Source organism: Ochotona curzoniae, unplaced genomic scaffold, assembly GCF_017591425.1.
Source record: "Ochotona curzoniae isolate NIBS_2020 unplaced genomic scaffold, NIBS_Ocur_1.0 contig_3819, whole genome shotgun sequence".
Lineage (NCBI taxonomy): Eukaryota > Metazoa > Chordata > Mammalia > Lagomorpha > Ochotonidae > Ochotona > Ochotona curzoniae.
The window spans coordinates 59,386,233-59,404,666 of NW_024466004.1; the positions used below are offsets into that span (position 1 = coordinate 59,386,233).

The following is an 18,434-nucleotide window of genomic DNA, read 5'->3' on the forward strand; positions in this document are numbered from 1 at the left end:
TGGAAAGACAGATTTACAGAGAGACAGAGAGAAAGATCTTCCATCCACTGATTAACTCCCCATAAGGCTGCAAATGTCAGAGCTGCGCTGATCTGAAGCCAGGAGCTAGGAGTCTCCCATGTGGGTGCAGGGTCCCAAAGCTTTGGGCCATTCTCTACTGCTTTCCCAGACCATAAGCAGGGAGCTGGAAGGGAAGTGGAACTGCCAGGACACAAACCAGTGCATGTATGGAATCCTAGCAGTTACAAGGCAAGGATTTAGTCACTAGGCTATCGTTCCGTGTCCAAGAATATGTTTTATTCCATTTGCTATGCTGGTCTCTTTTTCTCTTTTCTCCTACCACATCTGCAGTTCATCTCTGTTTACTGAAAATCCTTTCCAAAGTTAAAACAAGAAAGCATGCAGTGACTCAGTCTGTACTACTGCTCAGTCTCCTAATCCAGGTCACTGAGCATGTCAATCTCCACTGTCACTCTAACACATACTGAGGAAAGTTCCTGAGATGCAAATCTGAGAGCTCACAGCAGGAAACACACGTGTCTCTGAGCATGACCTGGTCTCCAACAACCTCAGCATTATTTCCTGGTCTTTGCCTTACAATGAATCTTTTGCAAATTCAAGACCAAACATCTCCAAGTCCCCAAGAACGCATCTTTTTGTTTCACATCTCTCTGCCTTGTCATATTTTTTCCGTTGCTTGGAAGTACCTGATAAATTCCTAGTCCTCCTAAATGCACAAACTCATATTGGCGCTTTCTCAAAAGCCCTTCTTAAGGTACCCTGCTAAAAGAGTTCACCATGTCTTTCTTAGAGTTATCCCTTGCCTCTATTACTACATGCAGTGCCGCATTATTTTTTGTATGTATTTCCCCACCAGATTCATTTTAGTATTCCTAACATTTAGCATAAAAATCCTTACATGTGAAGTGTTCAGCAAGGCTTCTGGAATAGAAGCATGTGTTTATTGTCATCAATCCTCTTCAGCCGTGATGAGGTTCGTGTGCTTTTGATGTATGGTGATGATCTGCTTTCCTTTCATTATATGGCCATTTTGGTATGCAGGGAATTTTCTGTGACTGATGAAGTAAGGAGGAGAGTAGGAATGGAAAAGAAGGAGAGGTGGAGTGGGTGGTGCAGCACCTTCTGAGCCATGGCTGGAGGTTGAATCACATGAGTCAGGGATCCACAGTGGATCTTCAAGATCCAGATGGTGAAGGTCAGCACTGAAATTGGGACAGAGCTCCTATCTCGGCCTCTGCTTTTTCCACTTTTACTTAGAAATGATGGCTTTGGGAACAAGGAGAGTGGGATCCTGGTTTTGTTATTGTCATGACAGATGTGATTGACCATGATTTCAGGGAGAACTTTTTGAGCACCAGATATTTGTGAGCTAGAAATAGATGACTGCAAAGAGCTGTGGAATTTCCCAAAAAAAGGCTGGAAGGCTTGGATATGCAGTTTAGAACAAAATTAGTGACTTTAGATAAATTCAATATGTTAGACTTGAACAACCTGAGATCCATATGATGGCAATTTATAATTGGAGGTATTATTTTTCAAATACAAGAAACAATATTGAGGTGCTTTTTATCACTATGGGAACATACAATAAAATCCTTCATTCTGCTTAGAGTCAAATACTAGTTGTTACATTATTGATAGAAGGCTTTCGAAGGCAAAGCTTTCCCTAATCCTTGGAAGAATAGTAGACTTTTTGGCTTAAGGGCTTGAAGGATACTTGAGAAATCATTAAAGCCAGCTCTTGGCATTTGTTTTGAAATGTCTCCATAGGTTGTTACACTGTTAGAGCTGTTGTGATGGTCAGAAGAATGGTATTTTCAACAAGAACTGATGGAAACAGCTGGGAGAAAGTTGGTAGTGCCTTTGTTATCGAGCTCCGACTTTGGTGGTCTGTTCTTACCACCCAGGAGCTTTTTCTACTGGGATGTCACTTTCAAGCTTACATTATTTTCTCCCCATGAAAGTCTGCATTTAACTTACATTAGAAGTGGGAAAATTGCACAACCAAAGGATAAGTAAGGCTGTGTGAGTTGTGGGAAGAGCTCATCTTGGTGAAAATTTTCCTCAAGGATTGAGACACCGGTGGCAAGTTACAACAAAGACACCAAAATGAAGCAACAACGAGTCTTCACAAAGATTTCTTTCTTGGTGTTTGCTTTTAAAAATTAGGGATTCCATTACTCATTCAATGTGAATGGCTGAATAAAAAGGCACCACTGCAAGGCAACTAGAGACAACATTTTCATACGTATTTTAAGGGACGGGATACATCCAAGGGCACAATTAGAATAGTTTACAATTTTAGAAGCATGGTCTTCTAAAATTAGAGGAAGCCAAGTCAAAAGAGAATACCAGAGCTATTGAAACCTGTATGGTTTTGAAGTTTGCTAAATTAACGTTTAAACATTCTTGCCAGAGAGCAGCAATTCCAGAATCTGCTGGCCAGAACTGGTGAAGTATTATGGAGATTGGGGTGTTAAATATTTTATTTTGTTAAATATGATGTTTTCTGATTTTTTTGAATAGAATGGATGATAAATAGATACTATTCCATTAGGCTTTTAAGAAGCATACTAAATGGTGTGTTATACAAAATCTGCTCTTATTTGATGCTTCTTTAATTTGTGAGAGTTTTTTATAGGTCACATTTGCCTCAGGGATTTAATCAGGCACTTTAATTTTTTTAAATTATTTTGTTTTTACAGGATATTTGAAATTTTATCCCATCAGATCAATTGTCTTTTTTAAATGTAATTTTTCACATTGTACTTACATGTAGCATTGTTTCTTTTTCAGATGCCATAATTATTTAGTTGTATTTTCTTCTGAATTTGAGATGTATTCTCAACCTTGTAATTTGTCTGAAATTTATTTCAGTTGATGGCATAAAGTGATTGCCAAAAGTGATTTTTCTTTCCAGTTAAACTAAAAATTACTTTCTAAGTATGATTTCTTTTGTTTGTCTTTATAATTTAAGGCATCCTTTAGCAAACACATTTTGTATTCTATTATAATAAAGCATGTGCTCTTTAGGTTTTAGTTATAAAATTTCAAGGTAAACAGCTGAATGACTATTCTAATGGAAACAAACATCAACCATTTAACCGGATGTAGATAATAGAAAATTTTCATAAACATAGTTTTCTTTTTTTGTTTTTTTTTTCAATGAATACCAATCAAAAAGGGAAAAGATAGTGAAGATCACGGATGTTAACTTTGCTTTATTTTTGTTTTTGTTAGCTTTGTTTTATTTTAAGACACCCAGGTCATTGCATTTTTTTCTGGTCTGTATTAAGCCTGGGTCGTTTGTGACAAGCTAGCGTATGCCAGCTAAATCCTTTCTTTGAAGGCTGTCCCAGGAACTGAATACATACCTTTCCAGCTAATTCCTCTAGGTCAGACATAAGGCTTTTCATTGTGTTCTCAGCATTGTTGATTTGTATCTTTCTTAGGACATACTGGTTTTCTCTCTCTGATAATCTTGCCTGTAGAAACAAAAGAGTTTTGAAAATAATTAGTTGATGTGCACAAGAATACACATAAACTCATGGTAAGAGATCTGGAAGTGGAGTAGCACCTCTGTGTCTGATCCGGTGCCGGTTGGCATGAAGGGAAGGAGGAACTGGGAGGAAATTCTGGAACCTCCACTTATTGGGCCAGCCACATTGACCTGAGGTTGGGACTACACTGGCAGAAAGAAAGGGCATCTTTTTCTAATTTGTGCATAGATATAGTAAAGGCTAGAGGCTGAGCTTTAAGATTTCAATTTGGTCAATGTAAATGGAGTTTGTATTGGTGTAAAGAGAACAATTTGCTTACTTTGGTCTACTTGCACCTCTTTTTGCAGTTTGAGGAGTTTGGTCTAAACGTAACACTACTTAAATTATTTGGAGCTAAGTGCTTCAGTCTTGGCAATGAGTTCCTGTCAGTTGATACCCGCCTTGAAATTGGGTGTCAAGATACTAAGTACAACCTTAAAAAATCAGTGCCCTCCTGTGTTTAAACAGGTAAGCCTGGCTCAGAATGATTTCATTTTTTCATTTATTATCATCTATTTACTTTAAAATACTTATTTATTTTTATTGGAAAGGCAGAATTACAGAATGAAGGAGAGGCAGAAAGGAAAATCTTCCATCTGCTGGTTTATTCCCAAAATGGACGCAATGGCCAGAGCAGAGCCAATCTGAAGCCAGGAACCAGGAGCTTCTTCTGGATCTCTTACATGGGTACAGGGTCCGAAGGCTTGGCCCATCCCCTGTTGTTTTCCCAGACCACAAGCAGGAGGTGGATGGGAAGTGGAGCAGCTGGAACACAAACTGGTGCCCATATGGGATCTAGCGCTTGCAGGGGGATGATTAGCCAATTAAGCCATTGTGGTAGACCCCAGATACCATCCAGCTTGACAAATTTATGACTTTTTAAATTTGCATATTGTGCATTTTGGCAACTCATTTGCTTTTCCAAAAAGCAATGAGGATTTACTATGCCAGGCACTATTCTAAGTTTTCTACATATATCGAATCTGTGAATTCTCTCAGCAATCCTTGCATGAGTTAGGTACAATAATTATCTTCCATTCCAGATGAGGAACCTAAATGTAAAGAGGTTAGATAATGTACTTAAACTTACAGAGCTAGTTAATGTCAGAGCTGGGAACTCAGCATAAGCAGTCTGGTTTCAAAGACTATGCTTTCACAGTGGGGGACCCCACATTGGAGGAGGTGGACAGGAGGAGGCTTATATCCCAATCCTGGAGACTCCTGGATCCCCACCAAGGACTATCAGTACAGGCACCAAGGATTATATCCCAACTGCCAAGGAGACCACGGGGAATTGGAGTGCCTTCAGCGGCCGAGAATTCTGAGGTCATCCATTCCCTATTGGATCTCCCACATGGGATGGAAAAAGCCCAGATCCTTCTTCACAGGATCTAATGTCATCAGAACAACAGCCAGGAGCCCTGAGCAGTTCTCAGAAACAGAAGAACAGTAAACTTCCTTTGGAACTCAGGAGATGAGTTTTCTCTGGTCCTTACTTAGTTCCAACTTTGGCTCCCCACCTCTCTCTTACAATGACCGTCAGGGTTGCTCCAGAGCCCCCACCCTCCCCAAATTAGATCAGATAGACAGAGACCAATAAGGAAAGCTTAGAACAAACAGGAAACAGTCAGCTTGGAATCCCACATATGTTGCTAGGTAGGACACAAAGATTAGTTACTCCTCATTAAGGTATTTAAGATTTCTCCACACACCCCTCCTAAAACTTATCTGCTCCTCAATTGTTAACATATGGTATGTTTGTGTTATAAGTTTGTTTGGACTATCCTAAAATTCGCAAAGTTCAGTAAAATTCATGCTTGAATACTATAAGCTGCTAAATATAAAAATGAAAATAGACACGAGACAGCTGAATAGTACCCTATAACTATTTTAAGGAGTATAGCAGTCAATTGTGTATAAACTAAAATTGAAATGTCAATGAAGTAGTCACAGGATGTCATTAAGAACTTGCATTTTCTAACCTATTGGTCACTCAATACCATGGAATCAATATGGGGGGAGGGGTTGGGGGAATCCTAGAGCCTATGAAAATATTTCATAAAATGAAATAAGAAAAAAGTTTATGCTCTCAATCATCATGCTAACTCAATTTACAAGTGTAATTATGTGCTGGTATTAAACTTTTTGTCCTTTGCCTAATTAATATTGCTTTAAAAATATCCTCTGTTTTTTTTATAAAAGTCCAAGTTTATGATCTCAAAAGGAGTAAAATGCTTAAAGCATCAATATATAAAGACCCTTATAGTCTAGTTTTTTGTTTTGTTTTACCATTGGCTGCTTTTAACTTATAATCAGTGGGCTCATGAGGAGAAATTGGACATTGTGTGTGTGTGTGTGAGTGTGTGTGTGTGTGTGTGTGTGTGTGTGTGTGTGAAGGAGAGAGAAAGGTGAGGTAAGGTTAGGGGTGGAGGAAAGAAAGGGGAAGGGAAAAGGTTGGGGGAGAAAGAATGGGAGAGGAAAAGGGAAAAGAGGGAGAGAAAAAAGAGAGGGAGAGAAGCAGAGAGAGAGAGAAAAACTTTTATAGCAATTCCTAAAACCCTTGCAAATTGAGGCTAAGGTAATGATAGCCTTGTCGTACCATCTGTGGTCATGACTTGAACAACTTCTCTAAGGAAATAAGTGTAAAAACACTGCTTTCATGCATACATACATACATATATACACACTAGTCATCACTTAATGCTGTGGGTAGCCACTATTACAGGTGGGGCTCAACAAGAAGGGCACAGAGGGAGTTAGTAGGAGCACGGTAGACGCACAACATCTGCATACTTTGAGGAGGTGGATGGTGGAGTTCATTTCATTCACGTGCCTATGAGCTGCAGCCCCAGAAGACACGCTCAGTAGCCCCGATTTGCTTTCCTCCATGGAGAGTGCCGCCAGCCGCAGGTCGTCTGTCAGATCCCAGATGCACTTGTCACAGCCTGGAGGTGAAAAGGCCAAGTCAGAAGGCAGCATGGTAGCGTGCCACTTCACATCACCAATGCAGACTTCCCTGGTCATCACCTTTCTGTTCTGTTCTGGGCTGCAGAACGAGTCCTTATACTCAGAGGGACACAGAGCCTAAAATGAGGCAGACTATCTTGGGTACTCTCCCTGCTTAAAGCTTAAGGAAAATTACACATTCACAGCAGGGTAAAGGCTGAAGTGACACCCAGTACTGCCCTGAGAAAGAAAAAGTTCAAAGGATGTGCCCACCTTCCCTTAGTAGAGGGAGGTTCCTCTGGGATGGCACCTTGTCAGGCATTAAATTTTCCTAGCACTTTCCAGGAGAGCTGGTTAATTGCTGGGCAGCCCTCTTCTCCTGTCTGCTTCTCTCAGTCTAGTAAAGTTCTGTCACAGACTCAAGAATGGCACAGCATGCATTGACATCTGTTTTGGTCATCCCTACTACTGGCTTTTTTCCTTAGATTGTGTTCCCTTGGAGAGAGCTGATAAAGTAAGACTGAAGTGTTAATCGTTAATGTGTTATTTTGTTATTTGAGATTTAACACAGTCTTGCTTACAAACTTTTTCAAGGCAAGAATTCCCAGCTGGCACATCAGGTTGGTGGGGGAGATTTGTGGGGTTAGCACATCATCCTGACATTGACATTGCCTGAGAATCATCTATTTCACCTGTGTAAATGTCACCCAACTTGTGCCTCCCAACTGGTTCCATGGATTCACCGATGAAATAATCTGTTTTTATTAGAGGAATTGGGAAATTAAGATCCTTTTGTCTCAGGTCTTTAAACCAAAACTTTGGTTTTCAGTATAATTTCTCCTGATTTGATTAACAGGGATAACAGAAACCAAGACGGCAGGGTGGAGTGGGGTGGGAATGACAACTCCATTTTCTAGAGATTGGATATTTTGTGTTTGGTCTCACTTCAGTTATGGAGTGATTTGGGTAAAGCTACTCGTCTCTGGATATCTCAGTTTCCCAGCTGTGGTCAAGCATTGTCTGCATATTTGTATTATCTGAGGCTACTAAGAGTCAATATAGGAAAGGCAGCTAAAATGAGCTCTGTCACTGGGAATTACCTTTCTGCTTTTGCCTTTGGGCAAAATGCTAAACATAAAAACTCAATAGAATACATTTTATAAAACAGAGCTATGTAAGAGAAAGCTGCCTCTGTGCCAAGTGGAATCGCATGGGCCATCAAATAGTTCTGCGTGGGGATCATTTGGTTTTGGTGCAGATGGGGTTAAGTCTAGGGCTGGGGTTGTAGCTGTTTGTAGAGAGAGTGATACTGCATAGCATTTCTTAATCCCACACCTGCAACACATTAGAGAAAGTGGGCTTAGTCAATCATATTCTGTTATTTTTACTTATGGTTGGGCAGTCCGTGCCTTTAGGGAGTTCAGAACCTTCTTCCAAGCATTCTCCGGTTACGCTGTCACATGGGCCTCCCCCACAGTTGCACACTGTGGGAAACAAAAACAAGAGATCAGGGATTCATTTCTTAATACTCCAAATGTGGACACATTTCCATGGTTTCTGGAAATAGTGGTTATTAGTGTATAGTTCTTCAATGGAAACTACTTCTTAAGATGGGGGCAGAATCCATTACATAAAGATTTTATCCCTCATTCACTCAGCCCAGATCAATATGATTTTTAAAGGTGATCCTGGGGGAAAATTTGAACCTCAAATTTTTAGGATTCCTCTCCCAAATCTATGGATTCTGATGTGACTGTGTTGCTGCTTTATTCCAAACTTATCCTAGTAAATTTCACAAGGCACTCAATGGGCACAGAGCCCAGTGTTTAACTTGAAATGGAAAGTTCTCCTCTCACTGTAGAGGGAGTCCCAGTTTAATCCAACTCCACGGTTGGTCACTGCCAGGTGTGAGCAGGGAGTAGTCCCCAGGGCAGTGAGTGAGGAGGTCCAGGAGTAATTCTTGGCTCCCAAGTGTTTGACTCTTGCCAAGACAGACTCTACGCCTCCAAATGATAGCTAACAGCGGGGTGGTAGAATGGCCAGGGAGAACACCCTAGAAAGAATTAAGAACATAATTACATGAATCAAAAGATCTGAGATCCCATTATTCATTTACTGATTTACAATAATACCTTTGGTAACAAACAAAAACTTGATCTTATCAGACTGTTCATGTTCCACTGAGTTTCAGCATGCAAATGATTTTGTAATAGTTAAAGAAGAATTCCTTTATCTATGGTAGCAATAAATCAGAATAAAAGCGTGAATGTTTTCTCTACCTCTTAGCTTTCTTCACAGAATAATCATGAAAAAATTAGCTTCAAGGGGGATGTTAATACAGTTCAGCTGTTTAATGGTTCACAAAATATGAATTTATCATACCATTCAGAAAGGATCATGGTTTATTCCTTCTAATATTAGTTTTTATTCAAAAGTGACCTGTATCTTCCTACTTGAAATGTAAGCCTAGTAAATGTTTTGATTAACCTTTCAGTCTTTGATTTTGCCTACACACTTCCTAATGATCTCTCTCTCCTTGTACTATATTACTCCAGCTAGACTCATGCTCCTTTCTCACTCACTATTGCTCTGGGTGTTATGCCTCTGTGTGCATTGCTGTTTTGCAGGTATATTTATGTTCACTATGACTTCTGTAGAGCACATGTATTATTTTCCCAATTTTACACTCTTCATTTATCATGCCTTTCAAATAGGAATCTGTCAGTGAAAGGATTTCCTGGAGAACTTAATATCTTTTAAATTCTAATTCCTATCCACAGGAAGACAGTTTCTCTTTCCTTCTCATGATCCACTCAAATTCACATAAAAGGGAAGAAATATTCCATTTTTCCTGGCCCTTGACTTCAGAAGAAAGCAATGTAACTTTACTTATAAAGAGCTCCTACATGGCAAATAGATTGGAAAAATTATGAATAAAATGTGTATGCCTCAGTCTAACTGAAGTTCCACCAGGGAGGTTTCTTATAGTGTGAGGGAATGGGGAGATATGTGAATAAATTATACCTTTCTTTTGTCAATCTATTTCACTGAAGTCAGTTTTACCCAATGTAACTGAAAGATGTGAATAAGAAAAAATGATTCAAACCATGCAACATTTCACTCAGTCCCTTGGTCAACAATAGATAATCCCCAGAAGTCTGATTTGTTTCTTTGATTAAAATTGAAAAGACAGGGACTAGCAATACAGTGCAGTGGGTTAAATTAGTGCTGTGATGCCAGCATTCCATATCACAGTGATGGCTTGAGTCTTGGCTGTTCTGCTTCCAACACAGCTTCCTGCCAGTGCACCTGGGAAGGTGGTGAAAGGCGATCTCTGCTGCCCATGTGGGAGACCAGGATGAAGTTTTGGCTCCGGGTTTTAGCCTGGCACAAACCTGGCTGTTGCAGCCATTTGAGGGAGAATATCAGGAGACAGAAACAAATTTATGCATATATGCACTCTCTCTCTCTTTCTTGGTCTTTTTCTCTGTTGTTCTGCCTTTTAAGTGAATGAATGAATGAATAAAAGCTCATGGAAAATATAATGAAAAGATACAAATAAATTGGAAACATTTAAGGTGATAAGGTCAAAATTCATTTGTATGTCTGATGGCTCATTCTACCCATGAGCCAACATCGTAACAAGAAGCCTTAATAAAAATTTCTATTCCTGCTAAGTTTTGGATAAACATTCATGGAATGTACATTGTCATGGAAAAGTGATGATAAGGAAAGCACTTTAAATATTTCTCAAGGGTGGATTTTTCATTTAAACTCAGAATTGACAGAGGGCTGGGATTTATGGTACCATACCTGCACAGTTCTTGGCTCTCCTTGCATCCCCATAGTAGCCAGGAGCACAGCGTTCACACTTGAACCCTGTTGTGTTACGCAAGCAATTCCTACACTGGCCAGTGACTTCATCGCAGTCTTCAAAGATTAAGTTGGGATCTGAATTTCCACTGCAGTCACATTTCTTACAGGTACTTCCAACGAGTAAGGGGTTCCCATAGTAACCAGGAGCACACCTGATTTGGAATACCACAAGTTAAACATCTAACATTCATAGTTTTTCTTCATTTCTATCTTCTTTTTTACAGAGAAGAAAGACATAGAGGATATTTGTAGATTGTCATCAATGTCATCCATTTCCATTCTCCGCCAGGCTTTGTAAGGAACCATCTCTCTCTTGTGTTGTAGGTCACTTAGTTTAGTGAGATGCCAAGGTGTAGGAGGGTGTAGATGGAATGAGTCTCTGGGGCATTTTTGCTCATTGCTGGCATAGAATGGTTGGGGCAGATGTGTTAATGCAATGCAAGGAGAGGTAACAGTGGAGCACAGCTAAGAAGAGTCCTGGCCAAAATGTTAATAACACCTCCATTGAGAAATACTAGTTTACATCACCCACTGTCTTGCTTTAATGAATTGTCCAAGTAACTAAGCCTGAGCCAGCCAGTGTGAGCACTATCCTGGCAGAAAGGGACTGGTTTAGGAATGATTCAGTCCGAGAACAGCCCAGAGTCTCCTCTGAGAATTGAGTAAGGCACAGTCTCCATCTTCAGGTGAAGAAGAGGCGGCGAGTAGCCCTCTTAGCTCCTGGTGGCTGTCCTATGACAAAGCAGAAAGCAGAACGAGCTGGTAGCACTCCAAGTAAACAAGCTGGAGACAGATTGTCATTTTTATAGCCATTTTAGAGTCTAGTGTCCATGGTTCCACAACTGGGTCGTAAGGAGGAAGCCCAGCCGAGTTGAGTGGAAATTGAAATCCATCTAGTCTTGGCTTACGTTGCCAAGTTGCACTCTGGGTGGGGTTGACTTGATCTGGGAAAAGAAATGCCTTTCTCCATATTACTCAAATGTGTGCTTTGGGCCATTAGCAGCTCTGCTCAGGATGGCAAGGCTGTGGGTCTCACCGAATGGGGCAACTGTCACTAGGCTCTAGTCATTGGTTGCCACACAATGGTCTTGAGGGAAAGACTCACAGTGCCAGATCTTCTTGTTTTTGAAAAAAAAAAAAGGTGAAAATTTGTATTTTTGTGTAAAATCACAATTTCTGAAGGTTGGCCTCAACTTTGCAAGATCAAACTGCACATGTTGACTGGCTGATTGTGTCTCGAGTCTCCTTTGCTGTGGATCCTTGTTTAGAAGGCTTGATGAAGATCCAGGGAGTGGCTGGAAAGAACGTGTGGTTATACCACATGGGATTTAAGGCCAGGCAAAGGAGTTTATGCTGGCTCAGGAGAGCAAAGGAGAGAGAGTGTCAGAGAAGGTTATTGAAGGTGATAAAAGTGAAGGATGCCAATGTTGGCTTTGGAGTGGGGCATGGACTTTAGGCTGGCACGGGAATGCAGGGGTGGGGTAGAGGGCATGAGCTGGGACTTGGCCTTGGCAGTAGAAAGGAAGGGAGGATTTTCCAAGAAAATCAGAAATCTCTGGCCAGTAATAACAAGATACTGCATTAAGAAAAAAAAAAGAAAAAGAAAGAAAGAAAGAAAGAAAGAAAGAAAGAAAGAAAGAAAGAAAGAAAGAAAGAAAAAAGGAAAACACGGCTTTCCTTTACAGTAGGGGAATTAAAATCCTGAGCACTTGAAAGTTAGGGAAATGAAAAAATCCATATGTGTCGTTTTGAGACCCTCACATTGCCTGTGCCCTTGCAGCCTTTGCTGTTGTGGCTTTCTGGGGTAGTTGTAAGGATGGGGCATGCTTAGTCTCAGCCCTTTGCTTACGTTGTATCTGAAAGCTGCACCTTTGTGAGCTGCTTTAGATATTGCAGCACCTGGGAGGGAAGCCACCCAGGCTTGCTGTTCTGAAGATGAGAAATGATGTGGGTTTTCCAGGTTCACATAGCCAGGAGGCCACAGTGCAAAACCTAGCCCTTCTGACCCCAATATTCTTTGCCTCACTCCACCCTGGACCACACTGCTGCTGCTATAATGAGTAGATTCAGCCAACAGAGGGGCGATTCATGTCCACTTTCTGTAAGGCATAGGAGACAGGAAGAGGAAAACACACAGCCCATGCTCAGAAAGAACAGGACATGAATTAAACATAATTACACACAATATCATGAGTCTGTGAAGAAGATGAAGATGAATGCAAGTTCTACACAAGTCACAAAGAGAAGGAAATTTCAGCAAGTTTTGCTATTCATATTTTTTCATGTCTCTGACATTCAGATTTATAGGTCTTCTGGTCCCCAGACCAACATGCCTTTTGTTCTTTGCTCTGTGGCTCGCTAGAATCCTTAGCATTTGCCGCAGTTCACCAAAGCGAGATTGTTAGACTCAGCCCACTGACATGGGTCTCAGAGCTACCATATCAAGGCAGGGCTGCAGATTTGCACTCTAAGGAACTTGCCTCTGAGGGACTGGCTCAGAGGCCAGATGCCAGTTTCTTTTATCCATCTAATTCCACTGTATTTGATATCCATAGATTGTTCCCCCACTTCCCACAAAAGAAAAATACATTTTCTGCTCTGGAAGCTATTGCAGAAGCCTGTTTTGGTTTACTTGGAGTGTTGAGAAAGGTTCAGAGGCAATTCTGAAGTTCCAATCCACATTTCAATTCCTTAGACTTTTCAGAATAAGTATAAAGGGTTTGATTCTTGATAGCTCCTATAAAGCTCCTGAAGTTTTAGATAAGGAAGCTACTATACAGAGAAGCTAAATGACTTGTACACTGCTGCAGGGTTCAAACCTCTTTTGGGACACATGGTTTAAAACTCTCTTCACTCTGTAGGTCTGGCATTAATGAGCTAACTAATTAATAAATTAATGAATTAAACAGTTGAATAGTCAAATGCTCTCTATGTGTCTAATCCTGCCCTTAAAGAAGCTAATAACAAGGATACAAAAGTAGTTGAATTTAGAGTCAGGATTGGGGCACTGATGCCCAGCAGGCTGACCCTATTTTTTTTCCATAATCTCATTTCTAAATTTCTTTATGACTTGATCTACCTTGGGAAAATTGAGCCAATAAATGTATAGTACAAATGAAAGTATTGTGCCATTTGAACTGCATCATTTCAGTGAATGATCCTATTACTTGAACAAAGTAGAAACCCAAAGAAACGTTTTTTGGAAAAAATTCGATTTTGATGGAAAGCTGTGGTTTTAGGAATTTGGAAAGCTCTTCTCTTCCTCCATTGCTTCTCCACCTAGAGTTGTTTGATTATTAAAGGTGCACAAACTGCATGAGAAGCACAGAAACTTTTCAGGAGGGATGTCACTCAGTATCTGTCATTGTCACTTAAAATCATCTTAATTAGTAAGAACAAAAAGGAAAGCATCTGGTATGAAGTAGGTGCTATAAAATGTTCTTTATTTCTTTATGAAAGACTGGAAAATAGGAGAGAAACATGTAAGAAATCTATTTAAGATTAGAGATCAAGAATTCAGCATGGCAGGGCACAGAGCAGAAAAATTGTAAGAACTCAATGCAAACAACAGATTGATAGCTTAAGTTTAAAAACATGGTGTCTTCAGAGAGAGTTAGACTAAATTCCTGCATCATGGTAAGCTTTACTGAATGTTATCTCTTTTTCTCTCCTTTATCCTTTTATTCTTCTCATTAAGGGCATCATCAAGATAATTATCATTGGCATTACCATCATTGAGCGGGGGATGGGATTGGGGAGGGGTGCAACCTTGCACCTGAGGGCTGAAACTTTCCGGCAGCCTGCTAATTGCTGGTGGGTGCCAAGCTGGGGCATCTCCATGCTCAGATCCTGACTCCAGCCACCATGTGAGCTGTCCCTGGGTAGCCAGCGTGCCATTTGGTGCCAGGCTCCGCCTGCTTGCTTCCCGTCCAGGAGCTCTGGGGTTTTGGTTCTTTGAATCACTGCTTATGTAGCTCCACGTTGAACCCACTGTGCTTCTGGGGTGTGAATCAATCCTTAAGATTCCCAACAGCAGAGTAACTTTTCCTTTGAAGAACTTGTAATCACTGAACAATGCTGACCACCAAACACCCGTCCATTCAAAACCTAAGACTTGGAGTTTGTCTAGCAGGGTCATATCCTATTACCTGACAGGATGGTGGATCAGGAGATGGGTCACATTAGGCAGGGCCACGACATTAACCAGCACACCAGAGAACCATATCTGAGAGTAGATTCTGTGGGAGATGTGTGGGCCAAACCCTGTGGAAATTCTAGCCCCACTAGTTAGTTCAAGAGATGGGGTGGTGATGGACTAAGCTAGGTATGGCTAAGGAGCCTGCCATCACTCACAGGTAAAGGAATCTCCAACAGTCTGGACTGGTCAAGACAGCAGCACCCAAATGTGCATCCTGAATAGGGTGTGGGGTGGGCTGGGCTCAATGACAGCAGCTCATAAGAGGCCAATTGGAAGGCCAGACTGCGCCAGGCACTGGCCTAAAACCCAATGGCATATATGAGAACTGGGTCTGGGAGTGGATCAAGTGGAGGAACATGGAAAACTCCCCTGGTGAGTCATAGCTCCCGCTGGTGAACAAGTGGTCCAGACCTGGGGGTTGGACAAACTGGACAAAGTAGCTCCAACAGCTGGCTAATGTGTGAATTGGTAATGGAACAGGGTGGACCGGGCAGGACTAAGCAAACCTTCTCCCACAATTGAAACTAGAGACCAGGATGGAGCACAGGTCATGCCGAGTTAGGCTCTTGCACCTACTGGTCTGTGTGAGTCAGGGACACTAAGCCACAGTGTCTAAGGCAGAATTCAGGATAGGTGAGGGGCTGTGCCAAGCTGAGTCAGAGCAACCACTGGCATGTGCATGATCTATGGCTGGGAACAAGCCCAGTTGGGGAGCTAAGGGGACACCCTAGCTGGGTTGAGGTTCCCACAAAGGGGCTCGTGGGGCTGGAATGGGGGCTGCATTCTGATGCGGTCAGGAAACAGTTGTAGTCTCCCTTGGCACAAGTATGGACTGGGACTAGATGCACAAAGCTGGGCTAGACTCAAATACCTTATGGTGTTCTGGAGGACCAGGGCAGATATGGGATGGACTAGGCTAGGTCTCAACCCCTATTGAGCCATGTATAAGCTGTATGTGGGTATGGACAAATCATGGCTGGGTTGAAACATCCAACACTAAGGACCAGATTGGGTTGAAGGTCAGTCAGGAAAAACCACTTGTTCCTGCTAGGACAGGAGGTGAGCTAGTAGGGCTGGCTCATGGACCCACTAGTATGCGCGAAACCTGGCATTGGGAGAGGTTCTGATGGAGGTGCCTGGGCAACTCCTCTGGCAGGACACAGACCTGGCAGGTAAGCCAAGAAACATGATAGGAAAGCCCAGAATAGGCCATGGGAAATTTCCCACTGGCATACATTTGGCATGGGTCGGGGGCAGAGCAGGCTGAATCAGTTCACGTCATCCACTGGCAAATCTGAGCACCAGAACAGACCGTGGGTCAGGCCAGGTTCGGTTGTGACAAAAACCAGTGCACAATATGGAAGGCCAAGGTGAGGTTGCCTGTGCCAGATGTGACCACAGCGCCCACCCAGCATGCGTGAGAACCAGAAATGGAGAGGGCAGAACCGGCAGGGGAATATAGGGGAGTTCCCTTTGCTGGACATCTACTCCTACTGGGATGGGGCAGACCAGACTAGGCAGGGCTACAACACCTGTGCGCCTCATGTGGACTAGATCAGGGAAAAGTCAGGCTGGGCTTATTGTTCCTTCTGGTACAAACAAAGTTAGAGTGGGTGAGGGTTGTTTGGGCTTAGCTGCAGCATCAGCTGGCACTGGGGGCTAATTCTGTCAAGTTAAACCACAGAACCACCTGGAGAGTGCATAATCTGGGGGTGGGAGTGACCTGGGAAGAAAACAGAGGGTTTCTCCCTCTTGGGTTACCACTCTCATGAGAGGGCACGAAAACTAGGACGGTGGCTGGGGTGGCTAGACAGAGAGGCATGCAACAACATCCGTGAGGACTGGTTAGTGGAGCTAGTTAGAGGGAACTGGACTTTAATACCCATTGACATGTACGAGAGCTGAATGGGATGTGGGACAGACTGGATTATTCTGCTACACATACTGGCAAACCAGGGCAGGGGGTGGACCTGGTGGGGGTTATTGTGGGTCCCACTGGTTTATGTGAGGGCTGAGTGTGTTTTGGGAAGAACTGGGCTGGACTGCAATACCCATTGGTTCCAGTGGAAGACAGGGTTGGAAACAGAACCAACCCAGCAATTGCAACCACCAGCTGATCGGGGTGATGGACTATGCTGGGCCCTATACTTGGTAGCACATACAAGAATCTGGTCTGAGAGCACCTCAGACAAAGTTTCTTTGGGGATCTCCCCAATCAAACTGCCAGACTCAGAACCCTTACCATGAAAAGACAGGACAGAACAAGTCCATCAACCACCTCAGCCATATGTTGGCAGTGAAAAACTAGGCAAACAGAGACTCTATGATGGACTATGTCAATCAGTGGATTCTTCAACGACCTCATTGTGCTTGGAGTGGTGTGACTGGCAGCAATTCATAACTGGTGAACTATCAAAACCAGTTGAGCAAGACCCTCAGAGCATGCCCCACATCAGGGTATGGGGTGGGTTGGGCTTCTCCCTTAAAATCCCTCTTAAATCCCTCCCTTAAAATCTCAGATATATGAAGGAAACAATAGTCTTACCCGTTTTCCTGTAGCCCTTGAACCTTTTTACCCTAATTAACTATGTAAAGATTGTCAAAAGTATAATAAAAAATGAAAAAAATTTTAAAAATAAAAAAGTTAATTATCATTGGCATCATCCTCATTTCTAATGATATTCTGTTATACCCTTCTTGTTGGGTTTTCAGGTTACTTTGAGTTAATTCTCTCTGGTCCCTCTTCTTTTCTTTAAGTGACAGGATCCACATGAAAAATCATCAAACTATCCTAGCACAGCCCTCACTCTACCACATTATTAGAATTGCCATGGGATGTAATGTGGAACACAGAGGCGTTGGAGGCCATCACGGTTTGTCAGCTGAGGGTCCTGGGTTGGGTTTTGGTTTTGGAAATACCACTCATCAGCTGTATGGCGTGAGATGGAGTTCCTTCACAGCTCGAAGAGTCAGACTCCTCAGGCTTAAAATTCATCCATGGTTGCACAGGGAAGGTCACATTGAGATGAAAACAAGACCTGCCAAAATCTGTCCCCAGAACTTGTACCCTTTCTCTCTAAGTTTTTACTTCAAAAGTCTTGAAGGCGATCATGGCCACTTGCAACAAGCGTTCCAGTTCTGCATGCATTTCCTGCTGTGTGCTGTCTGATGACTCACTTCTCTTACCAACTCCCAGTGCCTTGATGTTATGTCACTTGAACTCCAGGTGTCTTTAATGTGTTACTGACTCACTGTCGTCACCCTGATTGTCTTATCCAAAGCACTGAGGTAGATGTCTTTCTGTTATAGAGTCCTGAACACATTTCAGTGCATGGAGTCCCTGAAGATGATCGGAAATTAAACATGGAACTAAGTAAACAGAACTAAGAAAATACTCTGAGAACCCATGAACTACCATGCATATTTCTGAGAACACACAAGTTGCAGTGTGATCAACATTTTCTGTGAGTGGCTGTGTGGTTGAAGGTTGAAATATCATAAGGCAGCTTTTTCACAAAGCAGGGAGAGCCCAGATTTACGAGAGTCCAATTATGTATCCCTGGATCTTACCCCAGGTGTTCTTTTTCAGGGAGTGTTGGAAGGAAGCTTAAGGAAAGGTTCTGGAATCCAAAGATCTCAGGAGATCCTTACACACAAATCTAAAAACCAAAGTTGATGACATCATGTCTCAGTTAAGGGAGGCTCAGAATCTTTTTGGTTTAGACTACGTTTTACCTTTGTTTGAAATAGCCAGACAAATCAGCCACATATTTTGAAAAACTCTGGTAGAGAGCTCCAAGTTCACAAACACGCTGAAACCGTGGATTATGGAAAGCTTAATTCAGACAACCTGA

General features: G+C 42.1%; 1 protein-coding gene across 2 annotated transcripts in view; it reads right to left on the reverse strand.

Annotated features, from left to right (window-relative positions):
* LAMA4 (laminin subunit alpha 4) overlaps positions 1–18,434 on the reverse strand; it is a 140,611-nt gene that overhangs the window by 68,106 nt on the left and 54,071 nt on the right. Inside the window, exons 5-8 of one of the 2 annotated variants that reach the window (XM_040983146.1) lie at positions 10,320–10,534; positions 7,916–7,990; positions 6,354–6,505; positions 3,396–3,506 (exon numbers count right to left, since the gene is read on the reverse strand). In XM_040983146.1, coding sequence (XP_040839080.1) covers positions 3,396–3,506; positions 6,354–6,505; positions 7,916–7,990; positions 10,320–10,534 — 553 coding nt within the window. Of the gene's footprint in view, positions 1–3,395; positions 3,507–6,353; positions 6,506–7,894; positions 7,991–10,319; positions 10,535–18,434 lie in introns of both variants that reach the window. The other variant, XM_040983145.1, reaches the window with a different exon arrangement.